General features: G+C 33.1%; 1 protein-coding gene across 1 annotated transcript in view; it reads right to left on the bottom strand.

The window, feature by feature from the left end:
- Positions 1–20,985, bottom strand: part of MAP3K21 (mitogen-activated protein kinase kinase kinase 21) — a 62,749-nt gene that overhangs the window by 17,722 nt on the left and 24,042 nt on the right. Inside the window, exons 2-5 of the mRNA XM_012547967.3 lie at positions 20,642–20,822; positions 11,259–11,407; positions 10,292–10,467; positions 4,316–4,556 (exon numbers count right to left, since the gene is read on the bottom strand). Of these exons, the coding sequence (XP_012403421.2) occupies positions 4,316–4,556; positions 10,292–10,467; positions 11,259–11,407; positions 20,642–20,822 (747 nt within the window). The remainder of the gene's footprint in view (positions 1–4,315; positions 4,557–10,291; positions 10,468–11,258; positions 11,408–20,641; positions 20,823–20,985) is intronic.

Here is a 20,985-nt window from a genome sequence, read left to right as displayed (position 1 = left end):
GACAATGTATTTCATGATAAGCTAGCACCATCTTGTGGACCAGTATATAGCAATATTGGATTTTATATATGATACAATAAATTTACTCTTCCCTTCAGAGAAAAAAGGCAGCATAGGTCAAAAGCCAGAAGTCTCTATCCTTCTCCATTTACAAATACAGAAACTGAAACTCAAAGAGGCAAAGTCATGCTCATGATCACAAGGGGAATCAAGAGGCAGGATCTGAAGTTGAGTCCTCTGATTACAAATTTACTTTCCACTACACCAGGCTGGAGTTGTTTTAGATTTTTAGTTATAGTTCAACTAGGAGTCTCTTTTCAAGAGCCAAATTGCATGTTAAAATCTGATATCCTGATTTATTTTTTGACCAAAAATGTCTCCTTTTCTCAGATAAGGAAGAAAAAAGACTCATGAAGTATGATCCTGGAATGAAATCACTCTGGTATGAACTTAAGTCTATCTTTATCTTCTCTGGATGTAAGCCAAGGTGTGCTTTAAGAAGAAAGCAAGTATACTGAGTGATATTTCATTATAGAGACTTGTGTTGGTACATTTTCACCTTTTTTTTTTTTTTTTTAATAAAATGGTTTTAAAATACATTTCCTTAAAGGGATTCTAGACTTTGAGCTGAAAGGGACATCAGAGGCCATCCTGGCCAATCCCCTTATTTTAGACGTTTAGGCATCTTGTTTAAAGTTATCAGGGCAGTAAGTGGCAGATGGAGGATTTGAAACTCAGTTCCATGATTTCAAATCTATTGCTTTTGTTCCACTTTGCCAACATTTTTGTGGCAAAGAAAACATATCTGCTTGGTTGAGATACTCCTACTAAATGTTTTCAGACACATTACAGAAGAAGGCCCCAAGGTCAAGGAGGTAAAAGATCTCATCTTTTCAGTCATCTGGACAGCAAATATTTATTATGCACTTATTATATGCTAAGCACAGTGCAAAGTATTGAGGACACAAAGAAAGGTAAGAATAGTTTATATTCTAAGGGAGGAGACAGCATGTAAATAACTATGCACATACCAGAGGTATGAGTAAATAAATGGTAGATCACTAGAAAGGGGAAGTTACTAGAAGCAAGGGGGACGAGGTAAGGCCTCCTGCAGAAGGTGGGGTTTGAGCTACATCTTGTGGGAAGCCATGCAAGCCCAGAAGTAGAAACAGATGTTACTGCATCCCACTGTGAGAACAACAACCACATACAAAGCTGTAGAGTCTATAAGATGAAGTGTTATGTCTGAAAAACAGCAAATTAAGCTGAGCAGTTGGACCCCTGAGTAGATGGAAGGGCAGAAGGCTTAATTAGAATAAAGATGTAGGAAAGGGCCAGGCTATGAAGAGCTTTACATACTAAGCAAGGGGGTTTATGTTTGATATTGGAGGTAACAGAGAGTAACCAGCAAATCATTAAGCTGGCAGAAGACAAAATCACTCCTGTGCATTAGAAAAATAATCTTGGCAACCTGAAAGAAGGAAGGATTAGAGTGGAGAGAGATTTGAGAGGGGGACCAACTAAATTTTTACAGTATTCTGGATGAGGTGATGAGGTCTAAACTAGGTGGTGGTTCTGTGAATAGAAAACAGTAAACATGCAAAAGGGTTTTCAGGTACAAATAAATGTTATGATTTCACCTAGTATTGGACATACAGACAAGGGTGATTTAGCAGTTGAGAATGATGCCAAGATTATGAGCCTGGATGAATGGGAGGATGATGGTTTTTTTTAAATAGTAATAGGGAAGTTGAGAAGAGGCAAAATTTTGGGGGAAAAGAGAAGGTACTCTGGTTTGGATATGTTGTGTTTACTATGCATATGGGATAGACGATTGATCAAATGACAGATCTGACATCTAATTCAAGAAGTCAAAAAGCAATTGTCAATGTGGGACTCAGGAGAGAGTCAAAGGCTGATTATATAGATAGAGGAATTATCTACATAGAGATAATAATAACTGAACCCACAGGAGCTGAGGAGGAGTTCACTATGTGAGTTATATTGGAAAGAAAGAAAAAAAAAGAGGGCAAGAGTGAAAACTTAGGGAATACCAATAGCCAGGGTATGTGAGAAGATGAAGAAAAGAAATGAAAAGGAACAGTCAAATAAAAAGAGTTAAGAGAAAGGAAAGAATAACCAGAGAAATGATCTACAGTGTCACATGCTATGGAGAAATCAAGAATGATAAATTAAGAAAAGACCTTTACACGTGGCAATTACAAAATCACTAGTTATTCCAAAGAGGGTACTTACAGTTAGATGATGAGGTCAGACATCAGATTACAGAGTTTACAAAATCTTGTGAGAGAGTGAAAGGAAATGTCTGGAAAACTCAAGGAGAGACAAGAAGGTTTGGAGAGTGGGATAAAGAAGTGATTAAGAAAGATCAGAATTTCTGTTTGCTGTAATGAATAAATTATTAGAAGACCTAGTAGGCAGAGCTCCTAGATTCTCTGTAGCCCCATTCAGAAGCAAGTGAGTAAGAGTGATGGAGAGAAGTGGTTAAAGTAATTCAGGGTTGAGATGTGGCAAGCCATAGTTGATGAGAAAACCAAGAGAAAAGAAATGGAAACTACAGGACAGCAAACAAGGGGTAGATATTGAGAAGGGAGGAGAGAGCATAGGCAGTGCAGCAGTGATACACTGAAAAAGATAAGAGGGGTGGAGGGAATGGAGGCTACAGAGAGGGTGAAAAAGTGAAGTCATAAGGCATAGGGAAAGATTATGATCAGATAAAGAATTTCCAAGTTCACAAACAAGGACATGGAACATTTATGGGAGATGGTAAAACTAAGAATATGAGCATCTCAAAGTGTATAGCTGAGCTGTGACGGAAGAATCAAAGCAACTGAAACTGGGAGTTAAGGTTTTTGAGGAAGCACCAGTGTATATCTTTATATCTCCTAATATGATCACAAGAGATGGGGAGGTGAAAAAGCCTATGAGCATACACTGAATTCACTGTGGAAGGAAGGAAAATATCCTAGATGCTGATAAATAAGTGTCATTCAGTCACCTGATGTAGACTCTGTAATACATCTGTATAGTATGAACCTTAAAAGAGAAGGTTACTTAATGATTGTAGAAGATAAAGGGTCTAAAAATAGTAATGGAGAGCAAGCAGTACTTCCATTTGCCCACTGTGAGCACAGTTGAGAGTATGAGAGAAAGGATGGCCAGTACTGGAAAGACTGATGAGTGAAAGTATGTCTTTGGACTATATCCCTTTGAGGACTAGAAAGTTTGAAAGAAGTTTAAGATGAAAGGAAATTTTTTGGTTGGCAGAAGGAATTCCACAGGATTCAAAGGAAAGGGCGGGCAAGATCTGGAGTGGAACAATCAAAGGCTAACACTGACGGGCCTGACACAGCAACAAGATGAACATGAAGAATATGGTTTGCATAGCTACCACAAGGAGCTCAGGATCACTAAGATGGGGAGACAATTCTAAAAAGTGAGCAGTGAGCTTAGAGAGAATATAAGAAGTTAGATGGAAATTTTTTGATTCAGAAGAAGAGAATGTTCAAAATGTTCCCTTAAAGTTTAACCTCCTGGGGCAAATGGAAATGCAGTCTATGAGACCCAAAAAAGTCATACTCAAAAACAGTCAGAAGCAGGAGTGTCAAGGTGCCTTACTTGCCTTGCTGATTCCTGGGGCAATCATCTGCACAGTCTCTCCAACCTTCTTCATGAAGAAAGAGAAAGCAAGAGAAACTGATGTACTTGTTGCTATGACTAAAGGCTGGTGAGAGTGGGAGATCCAGTAGTCAAACCTAGGCCCTCTAATTCCAGATCCATCAATCTACTGCACCACACATTGTCACCTACCAAAAGAATTCACATCAAAATACAACAGTAATTCTGTAAAATTTTAATGATTCTGAATGCAGCAATTAACCAACAAGCAACTGCTGAAGAGCTATTTGCTGGGATGCTAAAGAGGTATAAATTGGACTAGATGGTCCCTGAAAACTTTTCCAACTCTGGGATTCACTGATTCTGACATATCACACACAGGTACCAGTTAACTACACAAAAAGAAAGAAAATGTAATTATATCTTTATGGTTGCCTTTTATGAGCATATGAATGGTTCATTGTGATCACATGGAAGAGGTAAGAAAATATGTCCAACTTGAATTTAAAACCATCTTTTCCCCCTTTGATTTCTATGTAATAAGATTTAAAAGAAAAAAGATTAATAAAATTGTTTGGATAACTTAAATATGTTAAAACTGGGACAAAGATAAAGGGTATTTTTATGCCATTACATGATAAATTTCAGATAAGACTTATTTTTATCAAAATCACACCTGAGGGTAAACTAATCCGATGTCCATCTTTCAGTTTTAAACGGCTTCTCTTAAATTTTCCTTTCCTCTTTTTTACATTTGGCTTCTCTTGATTTAATTGGAATATCAAAATATTAAGTTCTCGCTCTAAAACATCAATTTCTCGTTCAGCTAGTTGTTGCTCACGCCTTTTTAACAATTCTTCCTGAGACTTCTGCTGAAGAGCTGCTCTAGTTAGCTCCTCTTCGCGGGATCGCAGCTCCTAAAACAAGACAAAAAAAATATGTGTATATGTAGATATGTATATGTACCTATATATAAACAGAAAATTGAACTAATGTTTGAGGGGAAATTACATTTCTGATTTTTTTAAATTATACAAATAAGTTACTATTTCTAACTAGTTAAGATTCCCATGCAAAAGTGAAATGTTGAAACATTTTTCCCCTCCCCACCAACTACATGGTAATTTCAGTCTTCAAAGGGCAGATCTTTTTGTAGGTAGGAAAGTTAGTGCTAAGACTTTTTCAGTACATAATTATTAACTTAGCCTAAACCCAAATGTCTCTGCACAGGCTCAGTCTTGCTCTTTGCATTTCTCTAATATGTACAAACTCTCTTGACCTGGCCCCTCTCATGCAAGTGACAAATTCCAACACATTTCACTAGGTTCCATTTTTTAAAAACCCAATAAGGAAAAATTCAAACTTGAAAAACAGATAAATTTAGGAAGTTATTCACATTTCAAAAGTAATCTTTACAGACACATTGGACTCAACAGACTTTTTTAATTGTTAGCAACTTGAGTTGATGTTCACAGAACTGCTCACAAAGAAAGGAAACTTAAAACTAAAATATGGTAAGCCTGATCAAATATTATAGTACATCATATTTCAAATATAAGGGAACACATGTTCAAAATTCACTTCTTTCCAAATCTTCATGGGTTAAGAAATTAAAAAATAAAATTCCATGAAAACACTTTATAATTTATTAAAATTAATGATTTAAAAAAAACCCAATGTATGAACTAAAAATTCACAGAACATTTTATCTTACTAATTATTGATTCAACATTATACCTAAGCAATTCTATAATTTTAAATAACATTTGTTCTCTAAACTTTTGTACTGTGTTTTGGTCTTCAGCTAACATATTAATACTTGTTAATGCTATATATCATTTTACTTTCTTTTCTAGATTATCCCACTAATAAATTAAGCATAGGTAGAGAAAGAAAGAAGTCCATTTATACAAAGCTCCAGCCACATTTCATCTTAAAATAGTCTATTAAAAGTTCTTGGGGGGGAGGGGGAAGGGTGTGCAGCTAAGTGGTGCAGTGGATAGAGCACCAGCCCTGAAGTCAGGAGGATCTGAGTTCAAATATGATCTCAGACACTTAACACTTTCCTGGCTGTGTGGCCCTGGGCAAGTCACTTAACCCCAATTGTCTGGGGGGAGAGGAGTGTTCTTTTTTAGAAACCATAACTATCTTTTCAGATAAAATGTTAGTCATAAATGTAAATGCAGTTTGTATTATAGTTTCTCATTACATAAAAACAGGTCATATTTAAATATGCCCCTTTTCTTCACCCTCTCCCCCCCTTCTCTGTTTAAGATTGAGTTTGTAAAGAACTATATTGCAAAAGTTAGATTCACTGAGGATGGAAGTCATATTACATTAAGGTCCCCAAAATTCCTTGTCCAGAGAGTATTTGTAAATAGATTCAAATGGAAATTTAATTCCAAATCTTCACAGAAAACAATCCCAAAAAGTCCTGCTCCTACCAAAAAATAAATAAAACAAAGATAAATCTTACTATAGGTATGGTAGCAAATCAGTACAAAAATTTTTCCCTAATTTATATCCAACTAACTCAACCTTTGCTAAAAGTTTACTTTTTCAATAACAAAAGAAGAAAGTATGGAGGAAGGGATTTCCCAAGAAATAATATAAATAAGACTGCAGGGCAGAAGAGCAAATTTACTTAAAATGCTTTAAAGCATACCAATTTTATTCAAATGATTTCTGGGCATAAAATACTATTCACCTTTAGCAATTTATTAATTCATTAAGATATTTACTTAATAACCCTGGAAAATGGTGACCCTTACTTATAAATTAAATTTACTTCTTTAAAAATATTTTACAAGTGCAACCTGTTCATTTTCTTTCAGTTCAGCTTCTCCTAGTTAGTGCATGTGAGTTTTATTCTAGCTTACTTACACTTCGATGATTTTTCTTCAGTTACCTAATTTAATTCAGCATTTTCTCTCCTTTCTCTCCAACTTATATTAGTAGAGGGAGTTTCTTCATCTGGACTATACCAAGTCATTGACTAGCATATTTTTATCAATACACTAGTATTAAATTAGATACAATATAATAGAATTAGGTACAGAAAGGACTAGATTTTGCTTTTCTTTTTGATTATAGTTGGGTGATTAAAAGAGTAATATTTTTTTTTAGTCCTGAGCATAGACAATGTACTCTCAAAAATGTGAGTCTCTGTTATGAGAGAGACCAGATAGGTAAGATGAAGCAGAAAAAGTTTATTTTCTTGAAATGAAAGGCTCTGTGGGGAAAAGTTGCTTTTTAAAAACTGTTTAAGAGAAAATAGAAGATCAAAAGAAAAAGCAAGGGGGAAAGTTTTTTCCTCTAATGGGATTTTAAACATTCAAAAAGAAATCAACAACAATAACAACAACAGTATTAAGGCCTTTTTGAATACTTTCAAATTAAAAAGCACACAGAGAATTAATTCTTTTAGTTGGTCAGATTACCAGTAGTAATATTTATTTAACTGCTTGGCACTAGTCATTCTAGTAATGGAAAATCCAGGTTCCTGGCAACAGATGTTAATCATTAACAGTAATATTATTTCTCAAAGTGAATCAAACACAGGTGCATGCCCGCATGCACAAAGATAGACACACACACTGATAAGAAGCCAAGAATCCCAGGAGGAACCAGTATCTATGGAATCTTAGAGTTTACTGAATAACACACAAAAGAAGAGCCAAGTTACTAACCATTAATTCTAAGTCTTATGTCTCTTATCTTAAAAAACAGATGACAAAGACATATATGATGCTTTTGATTCCATCAAAAAAAAATTAAAATGATACTTATTGGGTATCTAATTTATATTTTAATATATTTAACATCTACTGGTCATCCTGCCATCTAGGGGAGGGGGTGGGGGTTAAGAGGTGAAAAATTGGAACAAGAGGTTTGGCAATTGTTAACGCTGTAAAGTTACCCATGCATATAACCTGTAAATAAAAGGCTATTAAAAAAAAAATTAAAATGTTCAAACTGGACAAGTACTCTAAATTCTTAACTACAAAATAAATTCAGAAGCTTGCAAAAAGAAGTATTTTAGTTTCATATAACAATTCCAAAGTAAAATAAAAGGCAAAAATACACAATTATCAAAAAATCTAAAAAAATAAAAATAGAAGACATATCTAAATTTGATTGTTTAATTTTTTCTCAAAAGATGTCTAATCATTTGTCCTATTTTCATAGCCAAATTCTTAGTAAAAGCTGTCAATAAACAGTGTCTCTACTTTCTCTACCAGTAACTTCTAAAGTATCTGCAGTCTGGCCATTCTCTCCAATTATCCCTAACGATGTCTTTACTGCTAAATCCAATGACTATTTTCCCCTAAATTGTCATTATTTTCTGACCAATCTTTAGCTTTTGATAACACTGACCACCCCCTTCTGAATAACTCCCTGGATTTTTGTGACACAGTCTTCTCCCGGCTCTTACCTCTCCTCTCTAGCCACTCTTTCTTAGTTTCCCTTGAAGGATTATTAATTATATCCTGTCCTTAATGCTTGTGTATAAAACCTAGGGCTTGGTCCCAGGCCCTCTTTCTTTGCTCTTTTTGCATTGCCTCATTCATCTCACTATTTAACATCAATGCTAAAGAGAAAATGTTCATATCTATATAATCAGCTTTCATCTTTCTCCAACTTCTCAAATCTCTAATTGACTGATTTTTATCTATTTTGATTTAGATGTCTCATAAACATCTTAAATTCAACATGTCTAAAGGCAAATTCAATTAAGTTCCCTCAACCATCTTCTCCTCTCAATTCCTCTATTTCTTTTGAAGATGTCATTACCCAGTCAGGTCCCCATTTCTAACATCATCTTATTTCTGCCTATTGGTACTTATAGCGGACTCTCTGTATCACTGGTCAATATTCAACTGAAAGAAGATGTAGAAGAGACTAGAGAACTGTTAGCTCAGGCTAAGAAGGGTCAGCAACATCAACATTGTATCCTCCCAGAAGAATGACAGGAGAAGTGGTAGAGAGAAGTAGGTGGGCAAAGGAAAATATGCTGCCTCAGTTAGAAGAACTAATTGGAGTTCAGTGAATGGCATCCACAAGGATGGAGAGAGGAAGCATAAACAAAAGAAGAAAGATCAATGAAGGATGGTGGCAGGCTCTGGAAGCAACAATGGAGCACAAGGGACAATCTACTCTTTCCTTTCTCACCCCTCGGGGTCAGGGTGGGTGGAAGGGTTTAGGGACCCAGTGGAATGAAAGATGAGGTCCTTAAAATAGAACTGATTTTAATTACAAAGAACAAGTAAAAGGAATGTTAGCTAAAAAGTTCAAGGACATAAGGAAGTCTGTTGAGATTAGAACAAGGGTTTCAAAACACATTGTAGAATATCCTATTATGCTTTATCTTTTAATACTCAGCTTGGAGTAAGTGTGAGGATTAGGGCCTATTAGGAGTAAGGGTTCAAGAAAACATAATATGTGTATATGATCTGCACCTAAATTTGGAACAATTCTTTAAAACTATTAAGTATCATAACTGTTGCAAATATATATATTGGTAAAAGAAATTCCCTCATCAATAATTTCCTAAAATGAATAATCACAGATCTGGACCAAAAAAAAAAGTTTTTAATACCACAAGATGAAGTAAATTTCCTACTGTTCTGTAGGCTAGATTTTGTACTAGTATATAAATCAGTGACGTCTTAATATACTAGCCTTTTTTTTTTTTTTTTTGGTAAAATCTGAATTTCTTCATTTCATTGAGATAAAAGTGCAAGGGCTACTCACGGACCTAGCAAGCACCATTATGACTGTTATGGGAGCATTGATCTTTGTTTCCAATCTTCTCATACCAGCTCCCCTCCTTCAGGTTCACCATAGTAATGCCAAACTTAATGCTGGACATTAGCCTAGCTCACTGAAAGAGCTGCAAGCTCAGGATTTCCATCAGCCTTACCTTCCCAACAGCAGAGACCATAGATGTGTCCTACTATGTCTGGTGTAAATACAGCTTTGAGTTCACTTAACTAAAGGGAATACTGATCCAGGGAATGCTTAAATATAGTGGAAAATCTACTTCATTTTCTTGCTTTTAAAAATCCCAATCATAGTCCTGAAAAGAATAATCATGTCATCCTGCATTTTTCTTTGCAGAAATGAGGAGAGGAGGGAGGGAGGGAGAGAGAAAAACAAAGACAGAGAGAGGGAAGAAAGAATGGAACATGAGGGTGACACACACACACACACACACACACAAAAAAAAAAAAAAATCAACCAAAATTTCAACAAAAAATTGATCAATAACACAAGCCAGCTTTTATATTAAAACATTATAAATTTTATGCTATTTCCCCACTGAGACATCTAATCTATTCTGATTGAGAAATTAGACTAAAGCTAGCTTCCCCAATATCTTTTCTTTGTTCTTTTAATTTCTTATCTTCTATTGTATTTTATGACACCGTTAATAGCCTATAAATTTTTCTTCCATACCATATGTTGATGAATGTATCATCACACTGCATTTCAAAATTAATATATATTGGGTAAAGAGGTTTTGCATGAAAACAATCATCAATAAAGTTGTCTGGGATTATTGTGGGTCAATATTAACAAAAGTTATCAGTTTGTTATTTTCTTAGAAATTTAAAACATATATTCCATTATCAGAATTGATTCTACTTACCTTTTCCTTAGTTCTCAATTCATCAAACATTTGCTGAATTTCTAGTTTCCAGTCATCTTGCATAGAATGGAAGGACTCTTGAGGCATTTCAGTCATAACTGCACCTTCAATGGCAGTCAGCTGTTCAAGGATTAAAGCAAATGACGGCCGAATGTGTGGATCTTGCTCCCAGCATTCTAGAATAAATCAGAATGACAAATTCCATAGCTTGAAAAAATTCAGTTTATTTACAAGATTACTCTGATATTTCAGAAGTAAAGGCTTAATTACCAATTTAACTAAAATATTTTCAATTTAATATTGAATCACTAATACTTCTATCAATACTAACCCATTTGATAATTTCCTGCCTGAAACAAAAATGATTAATTTTGCACAGCAAATGTGGTAGTGATGTTATAAATAATTTATTGAAAGATAGAGGATTTTCATTCCATATAACTAATTTCTGAAATTTAGCCATCCAAGTCACCATGATCCAAATAATGTTGTATGAACCCAAACAAAAGAAATGGAAGTTCTACAGCCATGAAGAAATCTTTAAGAAATAAATATCTAACAGATCCGTGGCTAAAAAGCATTAGGTAATTACAAAAGGGGAAAGGATCAAATGACCTACATTGTGCTAAGACTGTTAAGATTTAAAAGCAACTTTTTGATCCTTAGGGGGAATTTTAAAGTACAGATTTAGGAGTATATCCAAATTGAATTAGAATTCTATAATTGATGTCTAATTTATCTAGATACATCAATAAAATACTTTTATGTAACTGAATCAATGATATGGCTAGATTTTTTTTAAAGATATGATATTTTGTATCAAAAAGCATAAAATAATTGCTATATACTTACTACCATTAAATTACATCTAAACCACAACCTTACCTTCCATAACAACAACAAAATCTAATGAGTTATTTTCATTGTCCCCACAAATACACAAGACATAGAAGCTGCAAAGAGATACCTTTCATTAGCTTAGCAAATGGCTCAGGACAGGTAGACGGAATTGGTAAAGTGAGCTTATTGACAGCTACTCCATAAGCCACAGCAAGGCCATCAATGCCGCGATAGGGAACTTCTCCTGTAAGCAATTCCCACAGCAACACTCCGTAACTACAAAGCAAATTTTAACACGTAGATTAAAATAGTTAAAATAAAAGAATTAAATAGTGTCTTCCCAATATCAATACAAAATTGGTAGCCATTATCTTTCTTTGGCTAATCTTCAATCTCTTCTTATCCATTGCTTTTATCATTGCTGCTTATAAACATGTTCAAGTTTCCTGCATCTTAGAACAAAGATTCCAAACCTTTCCTTAATCCTACCATTCCCTTAAGTGTCATCCAAAATGTCTCCATCTTTTCACAACAAACTTCTAAAAACAAACAAACAAAAATATATTTCTTTGCTACACTTCCTTGTCTCTCACACTCACTTTTTTAATCTAAATTACTTTCTTCTCCCGCTATAATAGCTCTCTTCAAAAACCTTTTGTGGCTTCCTATTGCTTCTAGGATTAATACAAATTATTTTGCTTGGTATTTAGCCCTTTATAATCCAAGTCTGGCTTACTTTTCCAAGATGGTTATAAATTACTGCTTTTCACAAACTATACTTCAACCAAATAGTTCTACTCAATGTTCCTCTATTCATACAAAATATGGCATCTCCACCACTGTGCCTTTGCAAAGGTTGTTTCTCATACCCAGAATGCATTTCTTCCTCACTTCCCTTTCACAAGAAATAGTTCCCTTCATAATTTAGCTCAAATACCTCCTCTTAGAAGAAGCCTTTCCTGATCCTTTTAGCAATTAATCCCCATCTTCCAAAAAATTATATATATATTTATATAAAGAGAGAGAGAGAGAGAGAGAGAGAATACAAAATAAAAAGCAACATGGCATCATGAATAGAAAGCTTGCCTTGGACAAAAGACCTGAGCTCAAATCCCATTTCTGACATATACCGACTATGAGATCACAGCTAAGTCACTTAAACTTTTTAGTAGTCTAGGCTAACAGTATCAAACTCAAACAGAAATACGAACCACTATACTGTACAAAAGATGTCCTATAGGCCTCATACTGACTTAGAAAACCACATATGTTTACATATACATATGCAAATAAATATTACTACTACTACTTCATTATATTAAAATCAGGAAAAATATTCTACTATTTTTTTAATTTTCTGGTAATTCATGGACATTTATTTAAAAAATTTTTCCTTATGAATTATCTTGGGAGAGAAAAATCACAACAAAAGATGAGAGAGAAAAAAACAGAAGAAGAAAAAGTGAGACTTTTCTGGTCTAGGCAGAGCTGAACATATAGTTCTGTGTGTAATATTGTAGGAAGGATATAATAAGCTAAAGAATGTCTAAAGGAGGGCAAGTAGGATAATAAAGAGCCTCAAGCTCATACCAGTACTACTGATCTTTATCCTAAAGAAAATTAAATGTAGGCAATGCTAGCTGTCCTCAAGTATTTAAAAGGCCATCTTGAAGAAAGGACTCTACAGTTGTTCTGCCTGGCTACAATGGAAAAAACCAGAAGCAATGAGTAGAAGTAAGCAGAAGCTGCAAAGAAGCAAATTTAGGACTGATACATGAGAAAACTGTCCTAACGAATGGTTCAATATGAAAGAAGAATGAGCTTTCTTATGGGGAACTGAATTCCCTATCACAGGAAAGATTTTAAAATTTTATTTTTATTATGAATTTAACTATCCACTAACACAAGCATTGCAATAAATAAAAACAACCAGCTAAAAGAGTTATCTGTTATACCAATAACTTCTAAATCTTAATCAAAATTGAACAAAATAGCAACAAAATTGTTTTTGTGTCTCTTAAATTTTTTTTTCTTTGTTTTTTCCTGTATATTTTATAATGCTTGACACTCTTCTTTCTTCCTTTTTTTTTCTTTTGGCATTTCCTAATTCACTTTTGCCTTCTCCTCTTTTGTAACAAAAAGGACAGTAAAAGGAAAACATACCAAAACATTGACCACACACAAAAATCTTGTTCAGGCAAAAGATAAACTGGATATGTCAAGATTCTCTTCCAGATTAGATGTCTTAAGAGTTCCTTTTAAAAGATAATGAAAAACACTGGAGGGAATGTGAGAAAATGGTGACACTAATAAATTATTGGTGGAATTATGAACTGATCCAATCATTCAGGAGAACAATTTGAAACTATGCCCAAAGCGCTATAAAATTGGACACATCCTTTGATCCAGCTGGACCACTACTGGGTCTGTATCCCAAAGAAATCATAAAAGAAGGAGGTCCCCATGTACAAAAATGTTTGTAGCAGCTCTTTTTTGTGGTGAGGAGGAAATAGAAACGGAGTGGATGCACACCACTTGGGGAATAGGTAAATGAATTATGGTGATAAACAGCCTGATTTCAGAAAAGCCTGGAAAGACTTACATAAAATGATCCTGAGTGAAGTCAGCAGAACCAGTAAAAACCATTGTGCCCAGAAATGTGTGTGTGATGATCAACTATGACTAACTTAGCTCTTCTCAACATGAATTCATCCAAGACAATTCCAATAGACTGGATGAAAAATGCCGTCTGCAACCAGAGATAGAACTATAGAAACAGAATGTGGATTGAAGCACACTATTTTCACCTATTTTTGTTCCTGTTATCTTATAGTTTTATCCTTTTGTTCTGATTTTTTTCTTAACATGACTCATGGAAATATGTTGAAAACTGATTGTACACACATGATCTGTATCAATTTGCTTGCTATCTTGTGAAGGGAAATGTTGAAAACCATCTTTACTTCTAAGTGGAAAAATAGGATACCATTACATTTTTTTTTTAAATTTTGAAAAATAAAAAAAGAATTCCCTTAAAATCCTGAGATTCTGTGGTGCAGTAGTGCCAGAGATAGAGAAGAGAGTAGGAGATAAGAAAATGATAATTCCTGTAGATTTTTTTTCCCTAGAAGTTTAACTGTAAAAGAATGGAGAGAGAATAGTAGTAAAGATGTTTTTAAGTATGAGAAAGATCTGGCTATGTTTGTAGGTAGCAATGAAGAAAACAGCATATAAGATATGCACATGAAAGACTGCCACAGAAAGACAAAATGACTGAAGGAGGCAGCCCCCAGAGAAGCTGGAAACAGATAGGATCAAGGGCAGAGGATTTGTCCTTAGCAAGGAATGGTGTCAGTTCTTTAGTGACTGAAACAAAAGAAAGGCATTTGGGAGATGATGTAGAGATATGGAATGAAAAAAAGTCAGAGTTCATGATAAATGCTTTTCAGTTTCTTAATAAATTAGGAAGTAAGGTTCTCAACTGAAAGGCAAGGAGTACAGGATGAATCAGGCATCACTATATTAAAAGAATATTTCTATTTATGAAGTATTTTGGCTACAATGGCATTGTTCTCAAAGTTCCAAATTTGCTATTATATATGGATACATGATATTTTCTATTTCTCTTTCCTGGCCAATTCTTTAATTTTCCTTCTAATTTCTATAAGCCTCTTGTACATTGGATATAACATATTAATTTTGAAATAAAAATTTAAAAAGTGACAATGTACAGAAAAATTATATTTGTCCTCAGAAAAGCTAAAATACCCATACTGGCATGAATATAAGTCACAGTACTAAAATGAAATGTCTTTGAAAGGAAAAAAAAAAAGCTACAGATAAACACTAAAAAAATATAAAATTTCCAAAGAACATATAATCCCAATCAAAATGGTGGTAAGTATATTCTAAAAACATTTTTTTCAATTACAATGAGTAAAATATTTGACATTTAGCACTTTGTTTTCATATTTCTTAATCTTTTCTATTCAAGTCAGATTTGGGGACAAAGAATAGCCTAAATTAAAGAATATGATACATCTGAGCATGAAGAATATTAGTACAGTTTTTAAAAATTCTAATTGTGATCTATTTATTACTGGGCTCTAGTAACAGCCTTTGAGAAAGCCAACCTGGGCTTTGTAAAATGCTGGCTGGGCAACTCCCATAACCTCTTAGGTTTCCAGGTCTATGGTATCAAATTAGAATAGAAGGGGATCTCCGTGGGCAGCATATTGATTTAGAAAAAGCTAATGTATGGTTTTCTATGATGTAATGCATTTTTTACTTATTTTGTTAAACATTTCCCAATTATATTTCAATCTGTTTCAGGATGTACTTTGGATTTCTGAAGTTTGATACCTCTATTCTAGGCAACAATTCTCTAACACTTAAGTTGAAGAGAAAATGCTGAACACTTCATACAAAAAGCAGTTTTGTCAACTGGGCACTCACACCCCCACACTAGTGAAGCCACAGGTCCAGGTCTTATTCCTAACCCCTAATTTGGAAGCTGTATAAATGGGAAAGGGTAGAAACTTGGCACAGAGAAAATAATTAGAAAGATAACGCAATAATCTAGGCAAAAGGAAATAGAGGTCTTAATTTAATCCACTGAAATGGTAATTTTAAAGAATAAAGAAATAATATATCATTTAATTTTAAATTAACTGTGAGATTATAAAAGCCTAATATGAGAATGTACATGAGAATATGAGGATTTTCATATTCAAGAGGATTATTAAAGGCAGAATATAAATGAGGTTGTTCAGTACCATAATGGACTATAATTAGAGCAGAGATCTCAAAATAGGGTTTATATTAGAATACTTTGTAGCTTCAGAATCTTTTATGGTTTTATTCAAAGAAATAAATAATCAAATAAATACTTTTTGTATGAGAAACAAATAATTTGATAGCACCCATTGATTTAAATTAGCATACATTTAAAAACAAACAAGCAACTTGTTTGGAACTATGGGGACAGAAGAATAAATTGAGATAAGTAAACCTAATCCTACTAATGTTTTGCAACTGATGTAGTTAGTAATGAATTTCATATATAAAATACAGTTAGTGATAGATATATTAATCTTTGTAGCTGAGTCACACATGAGAAGGACAGTGAGGATTAAGAGGTAATTACTTAACAATTCTATAGTGCTTTGATATTTCTAACTCAAAAGTGTGTAATAAGATTTAATTATATATTTTACTAGCTTTGAAGTAACAACTGATGCTTAGGTAAAATATGTTAATCTTCTAAGCCATTTAATAAACTGAGATTACAAAAATTAGAAAAACACAGAAATAATTTTGATACTACTAGGGATCTAATAATTCTATTCTTAGTGCCTATTAATATGGAAATATTAGATGCATATTCATCTAAAAATGAGCTGTTCATATCCTTTGACTATCAATTGAGGAATGACTTGAATTCTTATAAATTTGACTCAGTTCTCTGTATTTATCAGAGACACTTGTTTTCTATCTTTCTGCTTTCATTCTAATTTGGGAGCATTGCTTTTGTTTTTGCAAAATCTTTTTAATTTTATATATAATTAAAATTATCCATTTTATATCTACTAATGTTTTCTATCTCTTCTTTGGTCAAAAATTCTACCCTTTTCCACAGATCTCATAGATAAATTATTCTTTCTTCTTATCTGCTGATGGTATCTTCCTTTACATTTAAATCATGCTCTGGTATCTGGTATATGTTGGCCTATACCTAAATTCTGCTATTGTATTTCTAGTTGTCCCAGTTTTTGTCTAATAGCAAGTTCTTATCCCAGAAGTCATTGGGTTTATCAAACAGTATATTACTATAGTCATATATGACTATCTTGTATACCTAATCTATTCCACTCATCCACCACTCTATTTCTTTACCAGAACCAAATAGCTTTAATGACTGTCACTTTATAATATAGTTAAAGAGCGGATAGTCATCTTCCTTTGCAATTTTTCCATTAATTCCCTTGATATTCTTAGCTTTTGTTCTTCCAGATAAATTTTGTTCTCATTTTTCCTAGATCTATAAAATATATTTTTGGGAATTTGATTGATATGAAGTTGAATAAGCAAATTAATTTAGGCAGAAATTTTATTATATTGGCTCAGTCTATCAATGAGCAATTGATATTTTTCCAATTATTTAAATCAGACTTTATTTGTATGATAAGTGTTTTATAACTATGGTCACATTGTTCCTGGATTTGTCATGGTAGGTAGATTCCTGGAGAAATATTGAGGATTATTATATAAATTTACATTTATTTTATATTCCACAACTTTGCTAAAGTTATTCTTTATTTCAGCTAATTTTTAGTTGATTCTCTGGGATTCTCTAAGCATACCATTATCTCATCTGCCTCATCTGTGTGTTTTTTAATGAATAAGGTACTGGAGGATTGTGGTTTTTAATCTACTCTTCTATCTGTTTTTGTTTTATAATTCATCCCATTAATATTCACAGTTATGATTATTAACTGTGTATTTCCCTCCATGCTATTTTTACTATTATATATCCTTCTCTGCTTTCACCCTGTCCCTACTCATCAGTATTTTGCTTTTGACCATCATTTCTTCCAATCTACTCTCTATTCTGCCAGGCCCTCAGTGGCCTTTACTTATCTTAAATCTCCTCCCCATTCTATTTAGTTAAAAGGTAAAATAGAGTTCTATACCTAACTGATTATATGTTATTTATACTTTTAGGCAATCATGATAAGATTAAGATTCAAATAAGGGCCACTGTCCCACCTCCTACCTTCTCCTCTAATCATTCTTTCACACCTATTCATGTGAGATAATTTTCCTCATTCTCCCTTTACTTTTCTTCTGTTCCCAGTTTAGTCTCCCTTTTTGCCCCTTAATTATTTTTTAAAAGGAAGAATATTATCCCAAAGTCACATTATATCTACACTTTTTGTCTGTAGATACTCCTAAGTAAATATTGATATAGTTCTTAAGAGTTAAAAGTTTCACCTTCCTATGTAGTGATGCAAACAGTTTAGCCATATTAAATTCCTCATCTTTCCCCTTACCTTTTTACCTTTTTATGCTTCTCTTGAGCATCGTATTTGAAAATCATAAACATTTTAAATAGTAGTTTATTTTTTCTAATTACTTGTCAAGACAATTGTTAGTATTAATTTTTAAAAAATTTTGAGTTCCAAATTTTTTCTTCCTCCCCTCTCCTCTCCTCTTTATAAAATATTAGGCAATTTGATATGTTATTATGTATGTGCTATCACATATTAATCACAGCTATGAAAGAAGAAACATGCCAAAAGAAAAACATGAAAAAAATTAAGTAAGTATAAAAAGTACACCTTCATTGGCATTCAGAGCTCCTCAGTTCTTTATCTAGATATGGATAGATAGCATTTTTCCTTCCTGAATTTTTTGTACTTGTCCTAGATCATTGTGTTGCTGAATCATTCACAGCTGATTATCACACAATGTTGCTGAAATTATGTACAATGTTCTCATAGTTCTGCTCATTTCACTTTGCGTCAGTTCATACAAGTCTTTCCTGTTTTTTTCTGAAATCTGCTTGTTAATTTCTTATTGCATAATAGTATTCCATTACATTTATATACCACAGCTTTTTTAGTCATTTCCTAATTGATGGGCATCCCTTTAGTTTCCAATACTTTACCACCATAAAAAGAGTTATTATAAACATTTTTGCAAATGTAGTCATTTAATGATCTCTTTGGGATACTGACTTAGAAGTTATATTGTTGGTTCAAAGGGTATACATAGTTTGCTTGTCCTTTGCACAAATTTTCAAAATGCTTTCCAGAATGGCTTGATCAGTTCACAATTCCATCAGCAAGGCAATTTTCCCATATCTCCATTATAATTTTTCCTTTTTTATCACATTAGCCAATCTGATATATCTGAGAGTTGTTTTAATTTGCATTTCTCTAATTAAAAGTGTTCTAAAAGACTTCATATGCTTATAGATAGCTTTTTTCTTCATCTGAAAACATACATATCCTTTTACCATTTATCAATTGTGGGAAGACTTGTATTCATATAAATTTACCTCAGCTATACATATATACATACCTCAGCTATACATAAATTTACCTCAGCTGTACATATACAAAACTGCAAAGAATATATCTTAGTATCTCTTATGAAGGCGTCATTTCTTAAATTTAACTCTGTGAGTACAGAATAACAGAGCCCTATTCTTTGATAATTTATTAAAGTATGATATCCAGGTCCTTTTGTTTTGATCATGTCTTTCTAGTCCAATAATTCTTAAATTATTTCTCCTGGATCTATTTGCCAGGTCAGTTGTTTTTCCAGGGAGATATTTTATATTTTTCTTTTTTTTTTTTTCACTTTTTGATATTCTTTTTTATATTTCATGAAGTCATTAGCTTACCCAAATCTAATTTTTAAGGAGTTATTTTCTTCAGTTAGCTTTTCTATGTCCTTTTCCATTTGGTTCAGTCTACTTTTTAAGGAGTTGTTTTCTTCAGCGATTTAAAAGAATTATGTGCAAAAACCTTTTGTGAAGTTAATAATTTCTTATAAATTCTAAGTTGCTTAAAGTGAAGTATACTATTATTCTCTCTACTATGCACTACTATTCATCTACCTAGATGTCTCAGCAGAATCAAGTTCCAAATGAACAAAACTGAACTCAAGATCTTACGATCTTACTTCCTAAACCTACTCCTCTTTCCAACTTCACTATTTCTATCTGAGATACCATTTCTTTTTTCTCTCAAATTCAAAGTTTCAGACTCTTTTCTTCCAAACCTCTTATCTAATCTATTACCAATTCCTGGCACTAGAAGGCTGTCTTTAAATCTACAAACAATTCATGATATAAAGAATCTCTTATATTCCTTTCTCTTTCTTTATTATTATTATAGCTATTATCTTTAGTACGAATTCCCTAGAGTTTGTTACAAGGTCCTTAGACTACTCCAGTAGCCTACTAACAGATCTTTCCTCTTCCACTCTTCCTCCTCCAATAAAAAGTGCTAACTAACTATATTGCATTTTAAGGTCTGCAAAGTACTTTATTAACCCTGCAATTTAAGTAGTATATATATATATATATATATATACACATTTTATATATAAGGAAACTGAGGTTCTAAGAAATTAAGTGACTTGACTTGTCATTACATAGCTTGTAAATCTACAAAATAAAGATTTAGATATTTTACTCCAAAAATAAAGGCCTCTATTTCTTCATACAATTTTATACAATTGCCAGATTAATCTTCCTTGTGACTAGTCATAATGTATCCCTATAAGCATTAAATAATAAGATTGAGCCAACAAGTAGAGATTTTCTGAAAATAAAAACCTCAATATTTATTCTGATCTATTTTTTAACTGGATTAAAAGTTTACAAGGAGACACTATAAACAGAAACTATTCCTGGAAAAGAACTTAGTATCTTACAGCACAGTAACTAAAGCACTCTGGTGAGTTGTTTGTAAAAGCCAAATGAATATGGGCACTTACCTCCAGATATCACTTCCTTTAGAAAATAAGGATGACTTGATAACTTCAGGTGCCATCCATGCATATGTACCTGCTGCACTCATTTTGGTTGTTCTATGCCATTCCCTAGCCAGACCAAAATCTGTAATCTTCAATGTTTTATTGCAGATGTCATCATGCTCTATCTTCTCAAGTAGTAAAACTGCAAAGAATAGAGAAATGGGGAGATTTCAATTTGCCAACAAAATTGTTAAATATGCTTTGACATTTTAAATCTCTCTTTCTGTTGGCCACTTCACATTTGCTTAGATTTCATAAATCCTAATTTTAATAAAAAATCTTCCTTGGTTTCTCTGTGTCATAAA

This window comes from Sarcophilus harrisii, chromosome 4, assembly GCF_902635505.1.
Source record: "Sarcophilus harrisii chromosome 4, mSarHar1.11, whole genome shotgun sequence".
Classification (NCBI taxonomy): domain Eukaryota; kingdom Metazoa; phylum Chordata; class Mammalia; order Dasyuromorphia; family Dasyuridae; genus Sarcophilus; species Sarcophilus harrisii.
Note: the sequence above shows the minus strand (reverse complement) of the source record. Positions and strands in the feature narration are given on the sequence as shown.